The sequence below is a fragment of the Pygocentrus nattereri genome, chromosome 3, assembly GCF_015220715.1.
Source record: "Pygocentrus nattereri isolate fPygNat1 chromosome 3, fPygNat1.pri, whole genome shotgun sequence".
NCBI lineage: Eukaryota > Metazoa > Chordata > Actinopteri > Characiformes > Serrasalmidae > Pygocentrus > Pygocentrus nattereri.
The window spans coordinates 33,936,297-33,964,130 of NC_051213.1; the positions used below are offsets into that span (position 1 = coordinate 33,936,297).

The 27,834-nt window shown below is 38.5% G+C and overlaps 1 protein-coding gene across 1 annotated transcript; it reads left to right on the top strand.

Annotated features, from left to right (window-relative positions):
- The first annotated feature begins 726 nt into the window (after positions 1–726).
- pnp4b (purine nucleoside phosphorylase 4b) lies at positions 727–26,174 on the top strand. Its single transcript, XM_017714393.2, has 6 exons — positions 727–850; positions 1,778–1,950; positions 11,640–11,743; positions 21,556–21,731; positions 24,698–24,888; positions 25,249–26,174. Exons 1-6 carry the CDS (start codon positions 828–830, stop codon positions 25,470–25,472), a joined length of 891 nt encoding a protein of 296 aa, XP_017569882.1. The 5' UTR covers positions 727–827; the 3' UTR covers positions 25,473–26,174.
- The last annotated feature ends 1,660 nt before the right edge of the window (positions 26,175–27,834 follow it).

Sequence of the window (27,834 nt, forward strand, 5' to 3'; positions counted from 1 at the left end):
TGAGCTGCTAGTGAGCAATATGTAACACTGGAGCAAACACAGTTGTATGCAAAAGTTTGGGCCCCTGGTCATATGACATACACTGTTGATGAAGTGAAAATAACTTTGTTCAACTAATATAGAGAACATATTTTATCTGTACACTTATACAGAGTTACTCTTCATTTGCTGAATTTAACATATTGAAAAACAACAACAAAATGTGGCCTGGAAGAAGTAATGGAAAAGCTCAAGCTAACACACTGACAAACAAAAAATCGCAACTTATGTTTTTGTTTTTTTTTTGCCTTTATTGTGTTTTCTCTAATGTCAGCGCTTTTCCAGCAAACAAATGGTTAGGCCAAGGGGTGTTCAATCTTATCTGCCAAGGGGCCGTTTTGGCTGCAGGGTTTTCATTCCAAACAAGCAGAAGCACACCTGATTCTGCTCCTGCTGTGTTGGAAAGAAAATGTGCTGCCACACCGGCTCTTTGCGAAGAAGACTGGACATCCTGGGTTTGGCAAACTGCCATAATAAATTGCTTAACATGTCAGACTGCCTAAGCCTTTTTCACCTTACTGTACATTAAACAGTGCATGTTGAAACTAACATGGTCCATCATTCTGAATTCCTGAACTTCTGAACATGTGACAAGTGAAAAGGCAAGGACAGTGCCAGAGAATTTCCTAGAAACACTTGGAAATATTCCTCTCCCACCACATGCTCAGCCAATGAGAGGACCCCAAACAATCGCTTGGGCAACATTTCCATATACTTTCTCTGTCTCGCTCTCAGCGTTATCTGTTTTAACAAGTCTGTTTCCCACAGTCTGGCTTTCCCCTGGAATCATGCACAGCAAGGAAAATTCATGGTAATTTTTTTTTTATTTCACAGACTTGAATACTTACCTTGTTGCTTGTTTGAAAGGCTTTATGGATATGTTTACTCTGTACTAAATGTACATTATGTATTTAGCATTATATATATATAAAAACATACAGGCAATTATGTCTATTAATGTATTTACTGTTAGCAGTACTTGTTATACTTGATATTTATGTAAAGCTTCAGGTGATGTATTTTATTTAAGGTAAATTGTTAATCAGACTGTTGTTTTTGTCCACTGGACCATTTACATTTTGAATCTGCAGCTTGTCACAGACTTACTTCTTACTTAAGCTATTTGTTCAGGGACCTTGCAGAGCTCCGCCCCTGCGTCATTACCTACACCAATGTCTTGTTGTCACTGTCTGTATTTAAATACTCCTTACTGCAGTATTGCCAGGTCTTTTGTATGGGTTTACAGGAAATTACAGGCATTACTTCTAAGATGTTTTATTTGCATTTACAGTGCTACATCATCTGTCATTGGTTACAATCTTATTAAAAGTGCGAAGACCCTGGGCCAAATCACATGCTTTGTGAAAATAAGTTAACACATAAAATAAAGTAAAAGAAAATAGGTAAATATACCTTTTTTACAAGCCATGTTTACCTAACATATCACCCAGCACATTAAATAAACAGGATATGTGCATTTCAATGTGCAGAAGTTTGTCCTCTGTACAGCAGCTTTACTTCTTTTCACTTATAAAAATCAACAAAGTATGTAATTTGACCAGGGGCACCCAAATTGTTGCAAACTGCATACAGCAGAACACACTTTGAACATTTTGATGACGTTCCTGTAACAAAGCCCCCGTTTGTGTCTTGTTCACATGTCTGAGGCCTTAAAATAAATGGCTAGTATGTCTAGTAATATATGCTACATGTGATTATGGTCTCTCTCTCCATTTAGTTGCTGCTCATTTGAGCACTGCAAGTTCACCACAGAGTGGCTCTTGAGCAGGACTAGACATAGGCCGAAGATAGCCGTTGTGTGTGGCTCTGGACTCAGCCTCCTCGCAGAGAGCGTCTCTAACAAGCAAGTCTTCCGCTATGAGGACATCCCGAATTTCTCTGTGAGCACAGGTGAGCATGATCATTGTCCAAACCAAAAATAAATAAAGGTTCTCATTAAAATGTCTCCTGGAACCAGAGCACCACATTAAATAGCTCTTTGCACATTATATGAGTTTTTCTTGCTTTCAGAAATAAAAGTTTGATGTAGCAGAACCACTTTTGGTAATGCATGGTCCTTTAGCTAATCATTTTCTAAATGAGATGTATGTGTATTTAAAGAACTTCCACATGTAGTAAAAGTTGTTGAAAGAACCTGTAAATTATGATTATTAAGATTTATGGATCAATAAGGTTCATTAAACCCTCAAAAGGTTCTTCACACTCAGAAACTCTTTAGGGAAACCAAAACAGACTTGTTTATGGCAGTGGTGCTCAAGCCTGGTCTTGGAGGTCTACCCTGGGTTCAGACCTGGCACAGTTTTGCTCCACACGCCCCTGAAAGCCTACTTTACCTGGACGAGGTGCGTTAGATTAGATTTGCTAAGCTTTGCATGGTGGTAGACGTCTAGTACCAGAACAGGGCACCCCTGTTCTGTAGCATCGCAAGAACTAGTTGAGTCACTTTAATTTCTGTGGAAAATATGCTCTTCACCCCAGGGTCTATATAGTTCACCTATGGAAACTAAGCTGTTTGGAACTGATATGTTTTTTTGTGAAGTTGCGAAAACCAACGCATTTCCATATATCCACCCATTCAGCCTGCAGCAGTTTAGCTTCACCCATTCACACTGAAGTTATAAGGAGTGTTTCAGCCTGGACTACTTTTTGAATGAGGCATAATACAGGGAAGCCAATCATAGCAGAGATTATTTACATATTGTTGATGTGAACAAAACCTAGAATAAAACTTACACATCCAAAATCACTTGGAATAAAATGACATTAAAAAGAAAAGAATATGTTTTTGTTCTTCTGAAAAGTTTTGAAGATGCAAAGTTTTGTTTCAAAAGTGACAATATATTGGTCTTAAAGAGCCTGAAAATGGTCTGTTTGACTCAAAAGAGAGTTTGGAAAACGGTCATGTACAAATGACTTATGACTGTTTTTTTAACATAACTGCATACAAAAGAAATACAGGAAACCGTAGGATACGGGCCCTTTGAGACTTGAAAAAAGGGTAACATTATTTTGAGTGGCACTTTGTAGATGATTAATAAGCTTTAAACAGAGTATCAGTAACACATCAACGACATATCAGTGAAGTAGCAGTAGTGAAGCATCTTTGAGGTAAATATCTCGATGATGCAGTGTTGATACATTACTTATATTAAGAATTGCTGATGTTACCTAACCCTCACCCTGGAGCTAACATTAACCTCAACCCAAACCTAATCCCTGGGCTTAATCCTAACCCTAAACTAAATCAAAACTTAATCCGGTTAAGATCCAGTTACGGAATGGTGTGAGCAACATGTCTATACCAGCTTGTTAAAGATTTTAGATGGTCTGTATTTTATCTGTTACATGTTCAGTGGCCAGTAACACCCTGAGACATGAATTTGGACTCTCCAAATAAAGTGAAAAACAACAGAATTGAGCAGATTATAAATACATTATATTTACAAGGTTAATAAAAGTCTATTGATAATCTACTGAATGAATTCACTGCTGCAACATCATTGATATGATGTCGATATGTTACTAAGAGTCTGTTGAGTGTTTATTTCATCTAAAGCATCACTCAAAATATTGTCATCAAAAGGATATCGATGTGAACATTTTTAGTTTTCTCAACCTGTAAACTGATCACAAAAACCATTTCAATCTCATTATTTTTCAGAAGACTTGAATGAGGTGAGTGAGAAGACCTTGAGCCTAACACTGATGTTAAATAGAACATAGGAAATATAGAACCATTATTTTGCTCTCCTATGGAAATGCGCTCACAGATTTAGACCAGTCAGAATCTGAAGACCACAGACTCTGGTATGTTGGTAAAGGCATTTAGAGCCATTAGGCCAACAGCTGCTGAGTTTTGGCCATCAGCCCAGTTTTTTTCCTGCAAATGTATTTTCACATACTGGCTGATTAGAAAAGACTGATTGTCAAAAGTCTTCTATTCAGATACTCACCAATTTTTCAGACGTTCAGAGATAACAAAATACCCTGGATGGAACTGGCTGATGTTTTATGCCATAATTACTGTCTGCCTGTCACAGTGGAGTAATTTTATCCGGACTATAAAAATGCCAGCAGGCGGTGTCTGAGGCTGTTGTGAAAGCTCAGAGGCTTCAAGAAGGTTTGACTGCGCTCCTCATCCTGTTGTGTGGTTAACAAATTGTGCCCAACTCCTGGTAAAATGAGCTGTGAACTCATGAGGATGAAGAACTGCTGCCCATGAATAAAATATCATGACTTGGGTAAAAATAGTCCCTAATATCTGCCAGAGGGGGTTCTTATTATGATATCTTGGACACATTTAAATATTTATGTGCTGAACTGAGTAATCTTGATAAGTGTTCAAATGCTCCTAATGATATTTGTGTGCGCGTATGTTCTGCTCCTGCATTAATGGAATAAAGGATGACTGTAAGAGGTTCATTGTGAATAATGAGCACAACAAATAAAAAACAAATGCACTAAGACTGCCAGGGCCTTAAAATTAATTATGGCATAGTTTTCTTTCTAATTCTGTGGTGGATTTATTCATAACAGATGCTGTTCAGTACTCTGTGATAATGACTTTTAATATTAAGGACTGTTTCATCCTTATCTACTGCGTTTATCAGTCAGTTTTTATTTTAGAATTACATTAAATATCTAAAAGTTTGCAGCCCCTATGCTGCAGTAACGGCCTTTCCTCTTCTTAGAAGACTTTATACCAGATGTTGGAACATTGCTGAGAGGATTTGATTGTATCCAGACACACGAGCATTGGTGAGGTCAGGTACTGATGTTGGATGATCAGCTCTGGATCACAAACTCCACTCTGACTCATCTCAAAGGTATTGGATGGAGCTTCATCACTCCAGATAACAGAGTTCCACTGCTCCACAGCCCAGTGCTGGTAGGCTTTAGACCCCTCTGGCTGATGCATTGGACATGGTGTTCTTACAATCATGAGCTGCTTCTCCAGAGCATTCTATTCTATTAGCAGTGCTCTTCTATGGAGAGTACACAAGCTGTACAATTAATTAAGCATCGGTTTCTGTAATGGGCGCACCTTAAAGTAGGTAAATTTGCTAATTAGATGTCTACTTTTGGACACTAAGAGCTAGATGTGTGAGTGCAGGCGCTGTGCAAAATGTGCCTTGATTAATTTCCAAATGCATTTCCATGTACAGAATGCACCTGAAACACAGATTGTGCATTCATATTGTTTTCATTACTACCACATATTTAGCATTGCACCTTCTCACACATGCACGTTTAATCCTGAAAGTGTGTTATTTTCAGCACTTGTTGAAGGCTCATGCTTCTGTCTACTCATTATGTCTGCTGCCATTGTTATAGGAAGTCTCCCAACAACACCTTTGATACTTTTATCACAAATTTACGCCTGGTTTTAAATATAGTAAATCAAGTGGAATAGGCAATCAGCCACACTTCCAACATTTCCAGTCATTTTGTGTGAGCTTCTCTCATTTCGCATGATCCTCCATCAAATGAATGCAGTTGCAAAACCTTGTATCTCCATTGACTAATACAAATGGTCCAAAATGACTTCATTCAAAAGTTATCATTTCACCTTAACTTCCATTATAAAATAAGACTGTTTTTCCTTCTCCTGTGAAGTTACCATTTTAGAGACATGAGGTGGTGTTCCACACAGCCCAGTATGTAAGCACATGCAGATAGACCCTACGAGGGCTTAAGCCCCTGTCCCTTCGCACTTTGACTGTGTGCACTCTTGCTTTGTGCATATAATGACAATAAAAATGATAATGATAAAATGATGATAAAAATATTTTATTTTGTCTCTGCTGTTCTTCAAGATCCATTTCGATGACATGAGGCTCAGCCTCGCCTCACAAACGGAGTGTGTGAGCTGGCTTGAGGTTCTATGAGATTCATCACTCTTGGGTGCCCCCCTATGGGGCAGTACCAACTGTGGTTCTCCACACTAACCCCAACCTGTTACATAGTGTAGTGAATAATGCCATGATTTTGGTAATGCCGACTGGGGTTCAGTTCCGCATTAGTACTGCTCTGTAAAACTCTTAATACTATGTATGGTTTTGTCTAAAACATGATCACACTATATCTCTTGATATTAGTGATTGCAATATATAAGAAATGAAATTGAATTTTATTCATGTTCATGTTGCCTTTTATTCCCCTTGAGCTCCCCAAATTATTCGTGTACAGGATTGACAATATGTAAAGGCAAAACCATCTTTTCATACACATAAAATGAGAGTATCATACATTCTATGTTTACATTTATGGCATTTGGTAGCACTCGTACATCAGGCCCAATGATGCATCACTATAGTTACAGTCAAATGTTTTCAGTTGATTTGAGAGTAAAATGATTGGAAAGGCTTCTGTATTTATTTCAAATGCTCTTGAACTTCAAAAGCTCAAGTCTTTAGTAATGTCATCAGCCTACTATATGTAACTTTTCTCATTACCAGCTGTTTTGCTGCCCTGAAAGGTTTTTTAAAAATTATAAATAAACACATGCTGATTATGACATTAATGTGCTCATTAATTTTGGGATACTTTTTAAAATATGTTTTCATGGCTGCTCTAACACCCCCCTTTGGTTTTGTTAAAGCCATCCGTCAGTGCTCCTAGAAGAAAAGGGAAGCGGCTCGTGGAGGAGCAGACGCAATTATTCAGCTGCTATCTCATTACGCTGCAGATTTTAGGGCCAAACAAATCTCGGCAGGCAGGATTCAAGGTTATATTTGCATAGGCTGCGGATCATCAAGCATGGTCATCCTGATCCGCTAGTGAAATACGTCCTGCCCAAGCAAACAGCAGCATTCCATTTCCGGCTTATGAGTCTTTGAAAAAAAAACAAAGCCCAATAAGCAGACAAATGATGCTCTCTCACCAATGCCTTCCACGCATTAACAGCCTTGTTTAAGCTGCATATATATCAGCTGGGGTGTGTGAATAATGCTTTTACTGAGCTGAATGAATAAAATGAGGTGGCAATGTAGCAGAGTTGCTCACCAGCTATTAGTGCACCTATGAAAAATAATAAACAGAGGTGAGCAGTAGCTGTTTGCATTTACTCAGTTACACCTGCTCAATACATGGATTTTGATGGATTTGTATTTTTGTTTAAAAATGCTAACGTGCTTTTCCCTAAATATATTTTTTGAGGAAATCATTTTAATTTTTCCATTTGTCATGTAGAACTATATTTGTTACTTAGTTACTATGTTCAGTATTGCATTAGTGTCAGTGATGCTACAGCTTCAATGAGTCCAAGTCTATGTTCACATAGCAGGTAAAAGTGGCCCAAATCTGATTTTGTTAGGCTGTTCTTAATATCTTTTTAATGTGACTTATATGTGACATTGAACAGATCAAGCTCCTATTTGTGCAAAAGAGCAATGCTTCATGTAGCACACCCCTCCAGAGGTAAACAAGCAAAAATAGTGTCAACAGTAACAGCCGCTAGTCAACGGATGCATTTCCACTCCCAGAGGTTCCCCAACATCACAGGAGCTATCAAGAAGATCCGATGGCTGACAGCTGGGCTTATCACCAGTGGTGGACAGTAACTAAGTAAACGTAATTTGTTACTGTACTTAAGTAGTTTTTTCGTGTATCTGTACTTTACTTAAGTATTTCCACTTGACTTTTTGCTTTCACTCCACTACATTTCAAAATCAAATATCTGACTTTTTCCTCCACTACATTTTGAGAAATCTGTCGTTCCTTTTGGTTTTTGTGTGTATAAAAACGTAACATGTCAAAACAAAAGAAGCGCAAAGCAAGAGCACCAATCATGGCAGAGCGGTCACTTTGTTCTGAGCTCGTTTTGACCTGTTGGTCATACCGACCCAGTGCAGCACACGGTTCAACATCAGTGCAGCATCGTAAAACTTTGGGAGCACATACGTCACCTAAATGATGAACTAACCTAACTTTGTGTAAATAGATCACAATATAGAAATAGGTACACATATACAGCTGTGACTGGCATGTTTTGTTTTTTTCTGAATTCATACAAACACTTTCATTTTATAGTAAATTAGTTTGGGTTAGTTTATGTTTATGAACAGAGACCTACAGATCAACATAGCAAAGGAAAACTTATTTGTGATCCTGAGTTTAAAGCAAGTTTTTATTAAACTTGTAACTAATTTACAAAGTAATCTTAAACTGAAACTCTGCTTATTTGTAAAAAGTGATTTCAGAGCCACTCGGTTCTCCCTGATGGAAACTGTTTACCTCCAGTGTTTTGTGTCTCACAATCACATCATTTTAATTGACGTCAGCGTCACTAATTAATGACGTTCTATTAAAAGACTGGTTTACCAAGAGAGACACTGGAGGTTTTTCACCTAAACTGAGTTCATGAAGCAAGTCTTGTTATAAAAATGATAACAGGACATCAGAGCCAGAATTAATCTTTTAGTACTTTTACTTTCAATACTTAAGTAAATTTGAAGGCAAATACTTTTGTACTTTTACTGAAGTTGAGGTCTAGAGTAAGGACTTCTACTTTTACTGGAGGAATATTTTACCTTGAGTACCTCCATTTTAACTCAAGTACATGAATTCTGTACTTCGTCCACCTCTGCCTATCACTTAGAATGCGGTAAAGCACATTATTCGCCCATAGCTACTTCCTCGGCTTGCGTCCTTGGTTTCTTTAAACTTTGCTTTCAGACTTTCAGACTGTAGCCACATTCTTCTATGGACACGTCCAGCCATTTCCTTCGAAATCTCTTTGAACACAGAGTGGTTTGTGATAAGCGCCCTCTAATTTTGTTTCTACAGAAATCTACAGATATTTATGATGAGACAGAGAGGTCTGTTATCTCATTATGCCACCACTGAAATCCCCCCACAGTGTTGTTGTCCATCTTTGCTTCTCAACAGTGCATTATGAATATGATGAATGCTGAGTTGGACATAAAATTTGCATGAATTCTGATCTCACTGTTCTAATCGTGTCACATTGCCACATATCGGATACATGTCAGATTTCAATACCACTTTCATAAGTTATGGAAAGGTCACACAGCAACCCTGATAACAGGTCTATGCCACATGTGAAGAAGAAGATCAGATTTTGATCACTTTCTCCTGCTGCGTGAGCCTAAGACAGCACAATTGGTCTCATTTACTCTGGGAGGATAGGACGGCATCGCTCTCAACCTATAACTCAGCACAATGCTAGCTAATACAGGCGTCTGTTAGTGGGTGTGACAGAATAAGCAGTTAGTATTTTCATCCAAGCGTATGCAGCTGTACAATGATGTTGCTTTAACGGCAGCTCAAAAATATGTCATGGCTGGTTTTGTCTTGGAGGAGATGCTACATATACACTAGTGAGCACACATACTACGGGGCAGTGAGCACACTTGACCAGAGCAGTGGGTAGGCCTATACACAGCACCCAGGGAGCAGTTGAGGGTTAGGTGCCTTGCTCAAGGCCACTTCATTCATTTCCGCTCAGGGGATCAAACCGGCAACCTTCCGGTCACAAGGCCGATTCCCTTACCTTGAACCCGCAACTTAATTATGTCATCTTGGTGACTGCTTTGTGATTTTTCATAGTTTAATTTTAAGGTTTCCCATTTTATTTTAGACCAAGAGTGCGTGAGAAAGAGAGAACAGCTCCGAACATCCTTCTGTGCCTATGTTTTTGGAAAGGTACTTTTACTTCCAGCACTGTTTCATTGCTATAAGCAGTCTCATAGGCCCCCAAGGTGATAATGAGCCCCTGTGCATGGTTTTTAAAGTATTGCTCTTCAGAAATTGCAGAAGGTGTTGAAATGTCTATTTCTCCTGATAAGGTATTGATTCTCTTCCAATCTTGCCTACAAAATAATATGATTGGTTTAGGTGGGGCTGGATTTTGCTTAAGACCCCTAAATGTTCAGAAACAGCAGAAATAAGAGGAATATAGCAGGTTTACTTGGAGTGCACGTTTAAGTTACTCTCCTCTCTGTATGATAATATTTTCTATACTCTTCTTTCTGGCTGCTGCTTTTTTGCTGAGTAATGTAGACAGATAAGCGTTTCCTCTGGGAAATGCTCACTGGTGTCTCTGAGAGCCCCAGACCAAAGAGTAAATGTCTTATAGTAGCAGGTACTTTATCAGACGCAGACAGCTTAAGGGCACAGCACAGCAGCTTATCAAGATATTGCTTCATGCATCACATCATGTTCACCTGAAGATGACACATAAAACTGAATGAAGCTTATTTTTGTGTTCTATATGAACGAAAGGTTGAAATTTAAGTTATTAAAGCGAAAAGTTGCTGTAGACTGAAATCTACCCAGCAATACACAATGATGTGTTGTATGTTACTAGTATGCAGTTGATTTTACATGTAAAATATACAGATTTTCCAATTATGGGTGATTCAGTTAACACATCCTCTACATTTTTCTGCAGGTTTTAATGCACAATTTCTATTTATTTGCTGATTTTAATGTGTTGAGTTTTTTGGTTTTCTAATATGTTAAATTTTATATTCTTTTAGAGTCAAGAATACATGTATTTTGACTGGACAGCATATACACTTTATTGAAACCACCTTCTGGTCCATTTTGTCAGCTTCACTTATCATATAGGAGCACTTTGTAGTTACAGACTGTATCTGTTTCTCTGTATACTTTAATAGAACTATTTCACCCAGTTCTTCAGTGATCAGGACCCATACAGGGCCACCACAGAGCAGGTACTATTTGGGTGGCAGATCATTCTCAGCTCTGCAGTAACACTGACGTGGTGGTGGTGTGTTAATGTGTGTTGTGCTGGTATAAGCGGATCAGGAACAGTTTTTAAACACTGTGTCCACTCACTGTCCGCTCTAATAGACACTCCTTCCTTGTCGGTCCACCTTGTAGATGTAAAGTCAGAGGTGACAGCTCATCTGCTGCTGCACAGTTTGTGTTAGTCATCCTCTAGTCCTTCATCAGTGGTCACAGGACGCTGCTGGCTGGATATTTTTGGTTGGTGGACTATTCTCAGTCCAGCAGTGACACTAAGGTGTTTAAAAACTCCAGCAGCACTGCTGTGTCTGATCCACTTGTACCAGCGCAGCTCTGTGAAGGTCCATGGGGGTCCTGACCACTGAAGAACAGGGTAACAAGGTATCAGAGAAACAGATGGACTACAGTCTGTAACTATAGAACTAAAAAGTGCAGCTACACAGTAAGTGGAGCTGATGAAATGGACAATGAGTGTAGAAACAAGGATATATGTCATAATGTTATGCCTGATCAGTGTGTGTGTTGTTATTGCAAGTAATATAAACGTCTTGATTTTATCATTATTTGACAGTGCAGAAATAAAATGTAAATGTAATATATTCTGTAAATACTTTTGTAATTACCTATTATGTACATTTAGAAAGTATATTTAGACAAAACTACAAGGACAACTCAGCAACAAACTAATTATATTTTTCTATGTTTTCCCAGTTAATATGTTGTGTTCATATAAATTTTTCTATGTATGGCGTATTGTCTGAGCAGTTACTGTAAAAAGTCACAGTGGTTTCTCTCTCTCTCTCTCTCTCTCTCTCTCTCTCTCTCTCTCTCTCTCTCTGGTGTAGTTCCTAGTCATGATGGGCACCTTGTGTTTGGCAATGTGAAAGACAAGTCCTGTGTCTTCATGCAGGGGAGGTTCCATCTATATGAGGGCTATTCATTGTGCAAGGTGAGTTCAAACTGACAATACCTCAGCATTATATAACAACTTGCCCATTCCAGAGCTGGGCTGGTCATTTCACACAGGCTACATCAGACCAGGAAAGGTCTGTGCTGTTGATGGATTGTGTTGAGGATCTCTTGTTTATAATCCTTACATATGCAGGTTGTTCAGAATTGTTTTTCAGACTAACCTGTTCTTTTACTCACACCGGTAATCAGGTTGTAATGAAAAAAGTGTAGAGGTGGAGCCCTGGCCCTGGGTGCTCTCCATGACTCCACAAGGACGAGGGAACGCATGGAAAACTACTTCAATCTGTAAAACAGAGTGGAGCTGGCACCTCCTGTATGGCTCATTAACTATATCTGTCACAATCAGAAACCACAGTGCATAAATATCGAGACTCCAGGCTGGGCCTGCTGATATTGAAGAGAAATCAACTCCACTCTTTTTCTCTCTCACTTATTTATGCATGAGGACGATAAGCAAGTGTACACCAAAGAGCTCCAAACCCCAAATTAAAGAGGAATTTCACCAATTTTTCAAATCATTTTGAATAATTCAGGGGTTGAGATGTAAACAAAGTCGTTCAAAGTGTTTTGATGTGAAATGGTTTGTTGTAGAAAAACATATCAACTTTGATTTCTTTACAGCGGTGCTTATAGGAACCAGGGTTTCCGATGTCTACAGTGAAAATATAGCCATTCTACTACCCATTTACTACCCAAAACCACCAGGGAACCCACAGACACACCTTTCTGTGATGTGGCTTGAGAGGCATTAAACTCTTCAGAAGTCTAGTTCCCATCACCAGCACTGTGAATCTGTGAAGTTCTCTACAACAGAGCATTTTACATTAAACCACGCTACCAATCTTTAAAAATTTGGTGATGGGGGACTTGGAGTTGACTCAAATCGCTTTTAGAGTGAGTCAGACTTACATGACTCAGGACCTGATTTGGACACAAGATTCAATAAATGTCAGCCTGTGAAAAAAACAGGAAAGTAAGGGGTTAAATCCTTAATTTCCAACTTCATGTATGTGACTTCACAAGTCAGCTTTGCTAGTCATGTACAGACATTACTGCCCTTCACCTGCAACTTACAGCAGCAGCATGTGTGACATGGCTTCAAATAATAATAATAATAAATAAAAATAAGCCTTTCATTATAGGAAAAACCTCAGTCTGATGATCAGAGTTGCTACATGCAGGAAATGCATGGTTTTCAGGGAAAGAGGAAAAACAACTTCTAACCATTTAGCTATCCAAACTACTTGGCTAACAGGTATATTAGCTAACTCAATAGCTATTACATGGTAACGTCTCCACAGAAGAGGAAGCAGAAATCATTGCGCTTACACACAAATTCTCTTTCACTTACTAAACAGGCACTTCAACAGCAGTAAGAAATGCCCCACCCAGTGCTACCCCAACTCCAAACACAGGGGAGGGAGTAATGTGTGAGGACATGACTCATATAACCACTAATTAACTGCAAAACCCACTTCAGATATATCTACTTTAATGAAATACAACTACCACTAAAGCCACACACCTACAATGGTCCATTTTTACATTGGGAATGTGGCACATCCTAAGAGCCGCTTTGCATGGCCACACCCCCTAAGCTCCCATGACAGCAAGACCCATGACGGATGCCACACTAGTGAAAGTTTTAGTACGTTACACTGAAAGAAAACAAAGTAAAACTTCAGTTGGATTAACTGTTGTTAGCTGGCTAGTATAAATGTTATATAAACTACAGACTAACCAACAATTTCGAGTTGTTTTGTCTTCTTAAAAACATGGAGTTTACTGCATATAACACTTTGATTCTGTCCTTCAGACTGAAAGTTCTCCTAAAATGAAAAGCTTGTTATTTGAAGCAATGGTGAACCTAAGAGGTTTTTAGTACGGTTTACCTTTGTACAGTGAAGTGCCTGCAACTAATAATGAGACTAAACTAAAACTTTCTACCAAAGACACAAGACTTAAACTTGGACCCCTGAGACTCAAGACTCAACTTGGTTTCGCACCCCAACTTGGACTTTGCTAGAATGAACCATTTCACATCAAACCACTCTGATTGACTCTTAACCGCTTAATTACGTAGAACATTTGAAAAATCTATCCGATGATATTGTCAATGAATCAATGTTCTCAGGTCTTCAAGAGCATATGGCATGCTCTCCTTACACACTGTAAAAGCATTTAATTTACTTTATTAAAATGGGTGTGTCACTGACATTGATAAGCTATGCATGTATTTAATGCTGCATATTCACTACAGCAATTGTTTAGGGTAGGAGCTAGATGTTAATGTATTACAATAAGCTCCTGAGTTTTAGTGAAATCAGGATAAATGCTAGTTCTAGGCCATCCTATCCTGTGTCACCTCAGAAGGGGGAACTGAAATTTACACATGTCTATCGAGAGAAATCATTTATCTGTCACACAAAGTGCCAAGGATGTGCTTTTCATTAAATTGCTGAGGAATCTACATCCTCCAGCAGTGCAGAAGAACTGCCAGAGTAATTGGACCTCTGACAACATGACACAATGCATTACAATCAGACGTCACAGCCACCATGCGTCTCTAAAGCCGGGCAGGAGCGCTTCACTCTTAATAGAAGACTTTGGCATTAAATCCATCTCTTTCGCTATCAGCATTTCAAGGGGCTATTTTGGAAAATTCCTTCTACTTGAAGCTTTTTACCAGAAGTGCTATTGCATGGCATGCTGCTGACCAGAGTTGGTCAACGTTTCATCAAAGCTTGAGAGGCAAGATTGAAGATATTCACAGAATCAGGTCCAGTTTCTTCAAAGAAAAGATCCAGAGGAAACATGAGTGGCTGCCAGTGCTGAGCATTATGACTGCTTCATAATTAACTATTTTAAAATCAGCACACAACAAACTTACTCTGCCTCAGAATACAGCTGTTTTACAAATACTGAAGTTCCTGCTAAAGCCTGAGTAGACTGATAAATCACTGTGATTAGACAGTTAGTAATCTGAGACTTAGTAAACTCCTTTGAGGGATGACTGAACTGAAGAGTCTCCTCAGTAGGGGACCTGTCCTCAAGTGACAAGCTTATCTTTGGTGTTGTACTGGACTTGTGCCTGCTTTCCATGGCAAGTTATGTACATATCATTAACTGAAAATCACACAGCTACTCATTTTATGATCAAATTTGTGAGATTTAGTTGTTGAGAAATGGTGAATTATTGGCTTAGGTCAGGGGAATTATGGGGGCAGCAGGGGATTGAAGTAGGTGATAAGAGTCAAAGTATTATTGAGAGGTTTGTATTCATTTGAATAATGAAATTTCCCAAGAAACATATTCAGAAGAGTTACATGAACAACACTGCCCACCACTAACAGTCAGGAACAGCATGAATGACATTAAATTCCAGTTTTTTTTCCCCATGGACTTTCATTTTGTATGTACTGTAACAGAATATGTTACTAAATACAGTCAATATTCAGACATCATTACGTTTTCAAAGTATTTCGCCCAACCTGGACTATCCAAGCTTCGCTTACACCTCTGTTCTTTCATAGCCACTGTTGCCTGGCTGGACAAGCTTTGCAGAACATTGGAAAAAAAATTATTCTAGCTAATGAGAAGTTGTGGGTCAATGTATTTAGACTTGCTTCATAATGTTGAGTTTCCATTTTGAATACTATGCTATCAAGCTGGACAGTGTTTTTGTAGCTAATTGAAAATAAAGAATGAAGAATCTGCCACTATGTTAATGCTAGTTGGATTACATAACAAAAAACTGAATCTAACATATTCTGAAATCACATGACCTGTTATTGCAGATGCATGCAAAATTAACATGATGCCAAAACTGAATGCACTGCTATTTCTTATAAAGTTGAATGGAATTTTCAGTCGCTTACAGTTTGTCCAACTTTCCAACAGCTGCTGCAGAGCATCGGTACATCCAAAAGTCTTAAAGGCTGCCAACCAAGAAAAGTAGAAAATGCTAGTGTGTCTTGCATTATTTGTACATTATAATCTTTTGCACAACATTTTAAGTGTCCATTATTCTTCTTCTAAGTTTTATATAACTAACAGCAGGTAGCTAACTTTATAAGTGAAACTCTGTTAATAAACTGGTTGCTCATTGCTACTTTATTAAGCAATAATTAGAGTGAATTAAGCGTTTTCCAGAGCACTTTTATTTGTTTTTTAAACATTATAATCTCCTTCAAAGCTATTAGAATAGTGAATCTATATGGAATATGCCACTGAAAACTTTACTTGATTCAAAGGTGTATTTCGGTGCCACATGGGTTAAATATATTACATAAACTCAATTATTTTCGAAAACAAGTGAATCAAGAAGTCACTAAACATTTTCAGTGTGATTAATGACATAATTAGAGATACTGCATCCTTTTTAATTTGTTCATAGCTTTTTCCATCAAGCACTAATCTGGGATTCCCATTTGACTCTTGTGCATACTTCAACAGGAAAGTCCCATGACCTCTCAATAAAAACCGACCCCCTATTCTAGAGTGAAACCTTAGATTTCTAATTGATATTTATGCTCAAGAAAGTGTTAATTCACTCTAGTTATTGCTCAATAAAGTAATAATGAGCAGCCAGTTAATTACCAGCTACTTTCTTGATGACACTTAATTCATAAAATTAAATCATAAGTTCATAAATAAGTAGATTCCATATAGACCTAATTCTCAGGGTTGAGCATTAGGTTATGACTCATTATATAAAAATAACAGGCAAGCAGTTAATAGCAGTTAATGGTTGCATAGGTTACTTGACAGCTATTGGCCTAGTCGTCATAATAAGGGCATAATAATGGTCAGGATGTGTAATACAAATGAGCTCTGGGAAACGCTTAGTTTACTAATTATTACTTAATAATAAAGTAGTAATGAGCAGCCAAGAGATCAACAGATACTACCCCACTAAGGCTTAATAAGAGTGTAAAATAATAATAAACAACCAATTCATTAGCAGGTACTGTCCCGATAAGGCTTATTTTAAAAATGCTTAATTCAGCCTAATAAAGTAGCAATGAGCAGCCATTTGTTGACTGGCTACTGGTTTGATAATGTGTAATAAAGGCATAATAAGCATTTTATAATGCCCCATTACAATATATTACCAAAAATTTAAAGTAAAAAAAGAAAATAAAAAAACTTAATGGGTTGAATCACTTAAATCAGTACTAATACTCAAACAACTCCATTTGTGATTGACAGTGCAACTATATAGTACCATTAGAGCAGTGGAGAAATGCTAATAAAAAGAAGGCTTGGAAATAAGACGGTTAAAGAACCCACAGCGCAAGAGAACCTGAAATAATTTTTTTGCTAAATATATGCCAGAATCCAAAACAGCTTAGGCTACGTTTCCACAGCAGGTGAAAATGGCCCAAATCTGATTTTCTCACAGTATCCGATTTTTTTGTTTGACTGTTCACATTATCTTTTAAATGTAATTTGTAATGTAACCTGACAAAAGAAGGTCACTTAACGTTTCATGCTCGTCCAGAGGTCAACAATCATGATGGCCAACGAGTTCCATTGGTTGACAGCTGGGCTCATCACCCACAGTGTGTTTGAGTTCGCCATAAAAAGGCCACTTCTTTGGTTTGTGTCCTCAGATTCTTTGAACTGTTCTTTGATGCTGCAGCCTCGGGCTCCTACGTCCGTGTTTGGCCGTTTTGTTCTAAACCTTTTCGGAGCGGCTGCGATGAGTCTCTTCTAAATGTTTTAGTACAGAAACATCGATTCAATGTTTATGAGTCTCAGCAGCATGAAATTATGACGAATGTTGAGTTACCGACGTAAAAGTTGCATGAATTATGATCTGGCTGTTCAGACTGAGTAGCATTACCGAGGATCGGATACGGATCGGATTTCAGTAGCACATATGAAAGCGTCTCAAATTGTAATGGAAAATGTCAGATTCATTGTGTTTTTTGCTGTTCACACTGACACACAGATGACACGTCTGTGTCACTTATGAAGAGAAAGATTGGATTTGGGCCAGTTTCACCCGCTATGTAAACGTAGCCGTACACACTTCAGGTATGGTAGCTAATTCTCCTGAACCAGCACTCAGCAGACTTCCACCCTCTTCTGCTTATTCAGTCTGTCATCATTAGAGCCAATGAAGCTAAACTCATGATGTCATTCTGCATTTGTCAGACGCTGTTCTGTTCTACTTTGCCGCACTTCAGAGAGTGAATGATCAGACTGTAATCTCTCCCTCAGTGTGCTCATTTACTTTGAGCATTGCTGCACTCAGAACGAGTGTGGAAGAGTTACCACGAAAGTTGGCTCATTTACAGCTTATCACTTTGCGAGAAGACACTTCCTCTACATGGTGAAAAAAATCAGACACACACATCTCATACTTCATTAAGTCATCTCTTTGTTGCTGAGAGATTTGCTACTAAGGTTAATTGGGGAGCTGTTTGTGTTGTCCTTGAATGACCTCTGCTTTTGTCTGTAGTTGGTGAGGCTATTCTGCAGAGCTGATGTTTTATGAGTATATCATTATTCCTGCGCATTCAGAGTAAAAATCAACAACGAAGCACATAAACAGTACACACTGTTCTGTTAGTACAGTATACTGTCAGTATTCAACTCGACCTGAGCAGGATCTGGTAAAATATCAGGGCTTGGGCCAGATTGGACTCAGATTAGGTCAGGCTCAGCTTTATTTTTAATGAGTGGTTTATTTATGTAGTACATAGATGTGCAAACTAAAGGAGGACAGATTGTGTCAAATATCCAAATATTATTCACATATGATTAGTTTTCAAAATGTCAGCACATAGAATGAGAGCTTTCACTCAGCTTCCTACTGTGTTTCCTATCACTGTATGAAAGATGCACAAGTGTTCAGAGCACTTTGGATCTCAGTGTTAAGTTTGTGCTTTATGACTGTCGTCTTGACTAAATGTTGTTCAGTAAATGAAGCTGCAGGTCTAGTCAGAGAATAAAGGCTTTAGTTCACTTCATGACCACAGTGCAGTGCATTACACTGTAAAACTGTAACGTACTGGCTGACAGGCCATTTATAACACACTTTTAAACAGAAGCCACAGGCCAATTCCAATTGTGCTGCATTTGACCCTTGGGTCAGACTTTGGAAACCCCTGATGTAGTAGATTCAGGACCAGAGTGAGACTTGTTTCAAGACTGAAAGTAATATGATGTTCTTAAGCTACACTGAGGTAGCATGGCCAGCTAATGATAAAATGAAAACTGATGAAAACTTTTTCTTCAATGTGACAGAATCCAGACAGTCAATAAAATGTAATCATTTAAATGCTAAACTATAAACTATATATTGACTGCAGCGTTTAAGATCATTTATTGTTAAAACTGAGTAAGATGATCAGCAGAGCTTTATTTATCTGACTTTTTTTACCTAAACATCTAATTCTGTTGTGGAGTCACAACAGGGCAGCAAAAGAGCTAGAATGTGCATAACATAGATGTTTTAGACATTATATTTTTCATGTTCTTAGCTAAAGAAGGCAAAACAGATCACCTGTAGTATAAAGAGTGGCTTCCTTTAACTGTGAATTTGTAAGAAGCTTAAAGGAAACCACTTGCTTTACTAAAAGTGATTTGTTGTGAATTTTGAAAAATATTTGTAGTTTGTTCTTTTGTCATTTTGGAGTAAAAAATGTAGGCTTGATTGGTTTGAATGTTTATTTATTGAGAAATCAAGGAGAAAAAATCAAATATGAAGTAAATTTTCATATAAAACCAACTACACCAACTATTTCAAACAGTCTTAAAGTACGTGAAATATTACATAAATTCATGGAGAATTTCTGTACCATCAAAGTAAATAAATAAATAAATAAAGAGATTTTGTGCCATTGATAACACACACACACACACACACACGCACGCACACACATACACACACTCCATGTTTTCTCTTGTTACACCACTATTACAGTCGCTTTGCTGATTAAATCAACTGAAATAATAATAACACTCATGATTAATATGATACATTTATTCAGAAGTAGCCTAGATTTTATGATGTTATTACTGACCAGCTGCCCCATAATGTGTTGACCATATGCACACACAACTCAGAGAACACATCTATGGAGTTTAAAAGACTACTTTTAAAATCTATGGAATTTAAAGACTACTGATCTCCAGTGACATGCTCAGTAAGGGTCAGCAGGGTCAGTCAGAGCCACAGGGTGGATGATTGCTCTGTCCAACAGCTGTGGACACTCATCCATGAGCTATGAACGTGTGTGCAGTAATTTGAAGTGGATTGATTTGGAGTGGATTTTGTGAAAGTGCTGGTTCTCCTGCCCCCCCCAACACCCCCTGAACTGAGCTATACTGAGATCTTCATCACTGCTCACTGCTCTCTCTACTTCTACCCCTATAACTCTCTCTCTCTCTCTCTCTCTCTCTCTCTCTCTCTCTCTCTCTCTAATAGTCTTCTGTCTACAGTCTTACCTTTATCTCATTTAAAAATTTAAAATCACTAAAGCTTCTCTTTATCAGCTCCTCAAGGCCTCAGCTGGTGGATATCAGGGCCTTTACACACTGAGTGTGATTTATTTGTGTGCTTTATTCAGGCATGAATAAATGGATCAGAATGTGTGCATCTGATAATATCTTGCACACTTAATGCCATTTTTCAGTCAGCAAAAATGCACTATTAGTTAATTAGTCATGTGTTCAATGTTTGCAAACTTTCTCAGGCAGCATGAGCTCCCTCTACCAACCACTGTTATCGCTGTTGTTGGCATGGCAACAACCAAGATGACAGATCAGCTCTTCTGAGGAATGTTAAAAGCATTACTGCCTTGTCATTCCAAAAGAAGCTTAAATGGGGTTCAAGCTGGGTTCTGTTAGACCATTATTACCAGTATTTCACTGGTAAAAACTCTGCAAGACCAGCAACTTAAAATCCAATTGGACACAACGTCTTGTAAAAATATTTAGCTACACCCACCTTCATACATTTATTAAGAATGTAGGAAGGCACTGAATGAAGTTGTTTTTAAGTGCTTGAATGTAGCCGACAGCTAGGCTAGGCTTTATATGTCTATAGAAAGACATTAAATAAAAACAAATACATACCACATAACGCCATTGGACATTTCATGTTTTAGAGTTAAACAAAACCATTTAATGGACCCAAGTTTCTTTTATGTGGAATATTTATCAAGCAGGTAAAGTGCTGGAAATGACAAAAATCAGCCTATTGATGGATAATATTAAACGTGTATAAGATTAGACCTCGGGAACTAAGACTGAATCCAAAGTGGTTCTTTGTTAGACAGACTGTGCTGTTTAGATGCAGTAGCCATTATTTTAAGACCTGCATACTTCACTTTGTAGGGAGTCATTTGAGATTCTGCCTAAAACTGTTCATCAGTGCCACGTCAGGTGACCAGAATACTGTGAGCTGAATCGCTGAACGGATTTATTGGATTCTGCTGGAGAACAGCGCTGGCATTCGAATGTTCCTGCTGTGAAATGTGGACTAACAGCTTTTGTGACTAAACGTATTTAGGGTTCAGAATGTGCTGTGTGTTAAGAATTCACCACACTCGGGTTTTGCAAATGAACTTTTCATTTACTACTACTATTACTTTGAGACCTTATACAATAATTGGCAGCTAACTCTATCCATTAAATCACAGTAACACAATGAAACTACTAAAATGTTATGCATCAGCTAATCCCAGTGCAGGTGCAGTAATTCTGCACTGTAATTATGTACTCTGCTCGAGACTGTGCAGGAGCTCTGAGTGATTGTGTGAATACTCTCTCCAGGTCACGTTCCCTGTGCGGATCTTCAAGCTGATGGGAGTGGAGACTATTATAGTAACAAATGCCTCGGGAGGCCTCTGTCAGGACTTCAAAGTGGGAGACATTATGATCATCAAGGACCACATTAACTTGCCAGGGTTTGCTGGACAGCATCCACTGTGTGGGCCTAATGATGAACGGTAGGAACAGAGAGTGACAGGGAGCTTTCTTTTCTAATTGGAGAAAGACTAAATGCTTAGTGTTTAATGTTAATAATAGCAGTTTAAGGTGCACTGCACTGAGTCAATGTCAGATTTGTTGTTGCTCCTTCTTGTCACAGCCATATGCTGAGTGAGGAACTAAATACAGTTCCTTTGAGACACATCTAATATGACAGCAGCAGAAGGAGGATAATAGTGTAAAAGTCAATAGACTAGAAACAGTATAAAAGACTACAATATACTGAAAATAGTCCTTAGATTGTAGACTAAGACTCTATTTCAGTACTGGTTGTAAAGTGCCTTTTACGACTTCGACACACTGCTTGTCATGTTTATGTCACACAACCAGCCACTCATCCCAGAAGGGCAGGAGGGAAAAGTGAGAAGTCCCTTCCACTAGTTAGCCTTAGTGTGTCAACCAGTTAGCCATTTGTCTGGCCGTAAGCTTTGGTTTACAAATGTGATGTATCACTTTTATTTTTGTTGCTGATAGGCATGTAGTTTTCAGCTTGCTAACAAGAACTTGCTAGCAGAGTTGTATCAGCAGTCTTGTATGATTTATCATGTACGTCAAATATTGGTGATACCCCTGTTTTGTTTGCACACCTTGTACAGAGATTATAGCTCATCTTTTCCAATGCACAATTTGCCAGCAAGCCTATTGGCTGTGCTGAGAACCCAGATGATATCTGGTCAGTGGTGGTCCTATGGTGGTCCCTTTACACTGATGGACAGCATTGAGGGGGGCTGATCAATAGTGCAACAAAAGATGGACTACAGTCAGTACCTGTAAACCTACAAAGTGCACCTGTATGGTAGGTGTAGCTGATAAAATTGTGGGCAAGTGTGGGCAATATGGCAAAAAATGTAACGATAATATATCACAAGACTTGAAGACACAGTTTTACAATATGTATCACAATATTTAGATTAGAGGTTTGCAGTTAATCCGGAACAGAAAAAAGTGCCACATTTAAAAATATCTTCTATGGTAGCATAATAAAAAATGACACTCATAAACTACGTAACAGGTATTTAAAAATACATTTGTAAAAATAAAGTAATATGGTAAAAACATATTGGCTGATATCCAGTTAATGTGCTATTATGTACTTTATTCATACAACCCCAATTCCAATGTTGGACGTTGTGTAAAACATAAATAAAAACAGAATATGATGATTTGCAAATCCTTTTCAACCTATATTCAATTGAATACACTACAAAGACAAGATATTTAATGTTCAAATGGATAAACTTTATTGTTTATTTGCAAATATTTGCTCATTTTGAATTTGATGCCTGCAACACGTTCCAAAGAAGTTGGGACAGGGGCAACAAAAGACTGGGAAAGTTGAGGAATGTTTAAAAAAACACCTGTTAGGAACATTCCACAGGTGAGCAGGTTAATTGGAAACAGGTGAGTGTCATGATTGGGTATAAAGGGAGCGTCTCTGAAAGGCTCAGTCATTCACAAGCAAGGATGGGACGAGGTTCACCACTTTATAACCAACTGCGTGAGCAAATAGTCCAACAGTTTAAGAACAACTTTTCTCAACGTGCAATTGCAAGGAATTTAGGGATTTCATCATCTACTGTCCATAATATCACCAAAAGATTCAGAGAATCTGGAGAAATCTCTGCAAGTAAGTGGCAAGGCAGAAAACCAACACTGAATGCCCGTGACCTTCAATTCCTCCGGCAGCACTGCATTAAAAACCGACATCATTCTGTAACGGATATTACCACATGGGCTCAGGAACACTTCAGAAAACCACTGTCAGTGAACACAGTTCGTCGCTCCATCTACAAGTGCAAGTTAAAACTCTGCCATGCAGCAAAAGCCATATATCAACAACACCCAGAAACACCGCCGGCTTCTCTGGGCCCGAGCTCATCTGAGATGGACTGACGCAAAGTGGAAAAGTGTCCTGTGGTCTGACGAGTCCACATTTCAAATTGGTTTTGGAAATCATGGACGTCGTGTCCTCCAGGCCAAAGAGGAAAAGGACTGTCCGGATTGTTATCAGCTCAAAGTTCTAAAGCCAGCATCTCTGATGGTATGAGGGTGTGTTAGTGGCCATGGCATGGGTAACTTGCACATCTGTGAAGGCACCATTAATGCTGAAAGGTACATACAGGTTTTGGAGCAACATATGCTGCCATCCAAGCAACGTCTTTTTCAGGGACGTACTGCTTATTTCAGCACAACAACGCCAAGCCACATTCTGCACGTGTTACAACAGCGTGGCTTCGTAGTAAAAGAGTGCGGGTACTAGACTGGCCTGCCTGCAGTCCAGACCTGTCTCCCATTGAAAATGTGTGGCGCATTATGAAGCGCAAAATACGACAACGGAGACCCCGGACTGCTGAGCAACTGAAGTTGTACATCAAGCAAGAATGGGAAAGAATTCCAACTACAAAGCTTCAACAATTAGTGTCCTCAGTTCCCAAACACTTATTGAGTGTTGTTAAAAGTGTTGCAGGCATCAAATACAAAATATAAAATGTATCCATTTGAACATTAAGTATCTTGTCTTTGTAGTGTATTCAATTGAATATAGGTTGAAAAGGATTTGCAAATCATCGTATTCTGTTTTTATTTATGTTTTACACAATGTCCCAACTTCATTGGAATTGGGGTTGTAGTTAATTTCTGCAGCTAGTTACTATAGACTTTGTTGCTTACAAACTTTCTGTTATTGCTCTAAATCTGTCTTTTTTTCTGATACTTGTAGTTGTTCAGTGTTCTAGCAGATTCCTAAGATACACTCCGTCAAGTGTAACACAATTTATCATAATAATGGCAACATATCGTCCTATTGCTCATCTTACCTGGCCTGATGAACTGGTGATTAGTATTATTATTCATCTCTGTATTATGTGATTATTACATAAAATAACAATTAATTGTTCATATTGTGTAAAATATTGGTCTGTTTTAGTTTTGGGATCCGGTTCCCCTGCATGTCTGATGCTTACAGTAAAGAGCTGAGGAAGCTCGTCCTGAACATCAGCGCTGAGCTGGGCTACTCTAACTTTGTGCGGGAGGGAGTTTACTGCATGGTCAGTGGGCCTAATTTTGAGACCATTGCTGAGGCCCGCATGCTGCATATTCTGGGCAGCGACTCTGTAGGTAAGAAACTGTTTAACATGCAGCTCTATTTGGTGTTTGCCTGTAGTGTGACATTCATCCACTGCAATTGGACCTTCATTAAATTATATTCACTTTAATATGGTGGATATAATTTAATATGGTGGTTGGTTAGTGTAGTGGTTAACACCTTTGCCTTCTATGCTATAGACTGGGGTTCAATCCCCCACCAGGGCAAGCACCCTACACTATACCAATAAGAGTCCTTGGGCAAGAATCCTAACACCACCTTGGCTCGCTGCTATTAGTGATGCAGGACAGGCCACAAAGATAACTGCCATTTAATTAAGTGCGTCTGTCCCTCCCACCTGTCCCTCTGTCCTCCTCTTGTCATTCCTGCAGGCATGAGCACGGTCCCTGAGGTGACAGTGGCCAAGCACTGTGGCCTGCGTGTCCTCGGCCTCTCGCTCATCACCAACAAAGTGTCCCTGGACTACAGCCGTGAGGAGAAGGTCAATCATGAGGAGGTGCTGCACATCAGCAAGATGAGGGCTGAGATGTTACAGAAGGTGCTCAACACCTTCATTGCTCGCTCACACCAGGTGGAGGCCATCAACAGCAATTAGACACCAGCCCACCATCACAAGCTTCCGGACTATCATATTATTATCCTTGCTGTTGTAACAAAACCTCCAGAATCTACAGTCACATGCACAAATTTGGGCTCCCCCCGTCAAATTACATGTTTTGTTGATTGTCCAAGTGAAAATAGGTTAACAGATCTAGAGAGAACTAAATGTGGCATTTCTCTGCTCGTTTTAGTGCACAATATATATTTATTTGCTTTTATTTGAATTTAACCTGTTATAAAAAATAATAATAATAAAAATATGTTCTCAAATATGTTAAATCCAGCAATTAAACAGTAATTGTGCATTAAAATGTCTGGTAACTTATTCTCACTTTGACAATCAACAAGACATTTAACTAGAGGTTCCAGTCCTTCTGCCTCACTAAAATAGTGACTTTATATAACATTCTTAACTTAAATAACACGTATAAGGTTTTTATTCCAAGAAATGTAGACCAATTTCATTGGCCTATTCATCATAAAATGCCCAATATAAAAGGCATCTGATGTTTTCAAAATGCTGTAAAAAAAATGTAAAAACAAAAGAAATAAGATAAAGAGTTATACAGCTCTGATACAGCAGTGACGATTTGTTTGTAGAGAATGTAACAAAGGCCTTTTTGACTCATGCTGTAAATACTGACATGTTCAGGGCGGCTTTCCCATTGTAAATAAAAAGGTGAAAAAATGATTTTAACCCAAAAGCGTCTAATTGTGCAAACTCAGTACTAACCAAATGCACTGAATTGGTGATCACAGTTATCAATATATAGCATTTACTTTCTGAACTTATGCCAGAAATCTCACTTACAGTACTGTGTAAAATTCAAAGAGCACTGTTCATTCAATTTCCAGTCAAAACAGCCCTTAAGTATAAGTTATTGAAAGTTATAAGCAGAAAACACTTAACAGAAAAGTAAAAATCTTGAACAAGTAAGACCCTGTTCACACCTGGCATTTAAAATTAATATATAATATATCTGATCACTTCAGGAGGTGGTCTGAGATATATTGAAGCCACATGTTACATCAGTGTAAATGCAGTTATCTTCCAAGAGACATTCGACAACCAGAAGAACCCCTCCGATTACCCCCCAGTGCAGGACGTCACTAGGCACATGATCCATATCTGTGAGAAAGACAATTATGAAGGACACACATGTGTACATAATTCTTAATAGCAACATGGGCAGACATTACTGTGCAAAACAAACTGAAGCTGACTTACAGAACCCGTGCAATATTAAAACAAATATCTAAACAACTTGGAGAATAGCTTCAAAAGAGCATTGCCACATAAAGACTGAATTTACATACTCTGTTGAACACAGCAAACAGATTTCAGTCAGACTACCCAGAGTTGCATTTTACAACCAACTGGAAACGCATGTGGCTAAAATCTTATCAGGATGCAACCTAGATACTAGTCACATGAAGTGACCAGGTGTGAACTGGGTCTAAGTTTAATATCAGATTGTTCTGTATTTAGTGTTTCCACTCTTTACCTTTATTAGAGCTTCCTTTCTTTTCAGGAGACTTGCTTTCAGCGTCTTAAAGAAATCTGCAAGGATATTTTTCCACACTTCCAAAGTTCAGTCTTAGAAGTTTGTGGCACTTTCCATTTCTCACGATCCAAGTAATCCCAAAGACATTCAGCGAGGTTGACTTCTGGACTTCTGGAAAACCAGCTGCCTCTGTTTCAACTACACCTCCTTTAGACTCATAGTGTTGAGTTGTCTTCTCACAGTGGAAGGATGGACAAACACCTGTGGATTGTTTTAGATCTGAAGCAAAAGTGGAGGTTGATTTTCTTCCTAAGAATATCAATATCAAATATTTTATGTCAAAGCCTTTAATATCAAAGATAAAGTGTGAATCTTTAAATTTTTAAAATTCATAACTGAACAGCCACTTTGACTAGAAATTAAATAAAAGACGGGTGGTCTCTTTTTGGCACAGTACGGTACATGACAGAAAAGTCACTGACTTTAGATGTAATGAAGAGGGAGGACACGTGATGTGCAGAGGACATCAAAGAAAACACTGCATTGCTGTAGTGCATACACCTGCATTTCACAATGAAACCATGAGTCACTGCTGAGTTTTTGTGAGTAAGCTGCCCCCTATGGAGCAATAACACTGAACACAGTGGCAGTGCTGTTCCAGCACTGAGCTGTCTGGCGAAACAGAGGAAGATTCCTGCATGTTAAACTAATAAGCATGAGCCTGGGACAGAATATTATAATACAAATAAAGGCTCACGATCATAAAGGCACTCTATTGTCAGCTGTGCTTTTAAAGTTTGATTACATGACAGCTGACTAAAAACGAAAACTGCCCTAAAACAGCTCTTAGAA

Coding starts and splice junctions, on each gene's coding strand:
- pnp4b (XM_017714393.2), top strand. CDS start 828: ATGCACAGCAAGGAAAATTCATG. Junction 21,732..24,697: donor TGTGGGCCTAATGATGAACG/GTAGGAACAGAG, acceptor GGTCTGTTTTAG/TTTTGGGATCCGGTTCCCCT. Junction 24,889..25,248: donor TCTGGGCAGCGACTCTGTAG/GTAAGAAACTGT, acceptor TCATTCCTGCAG/GCATGAGCACGGTCCCTGAG.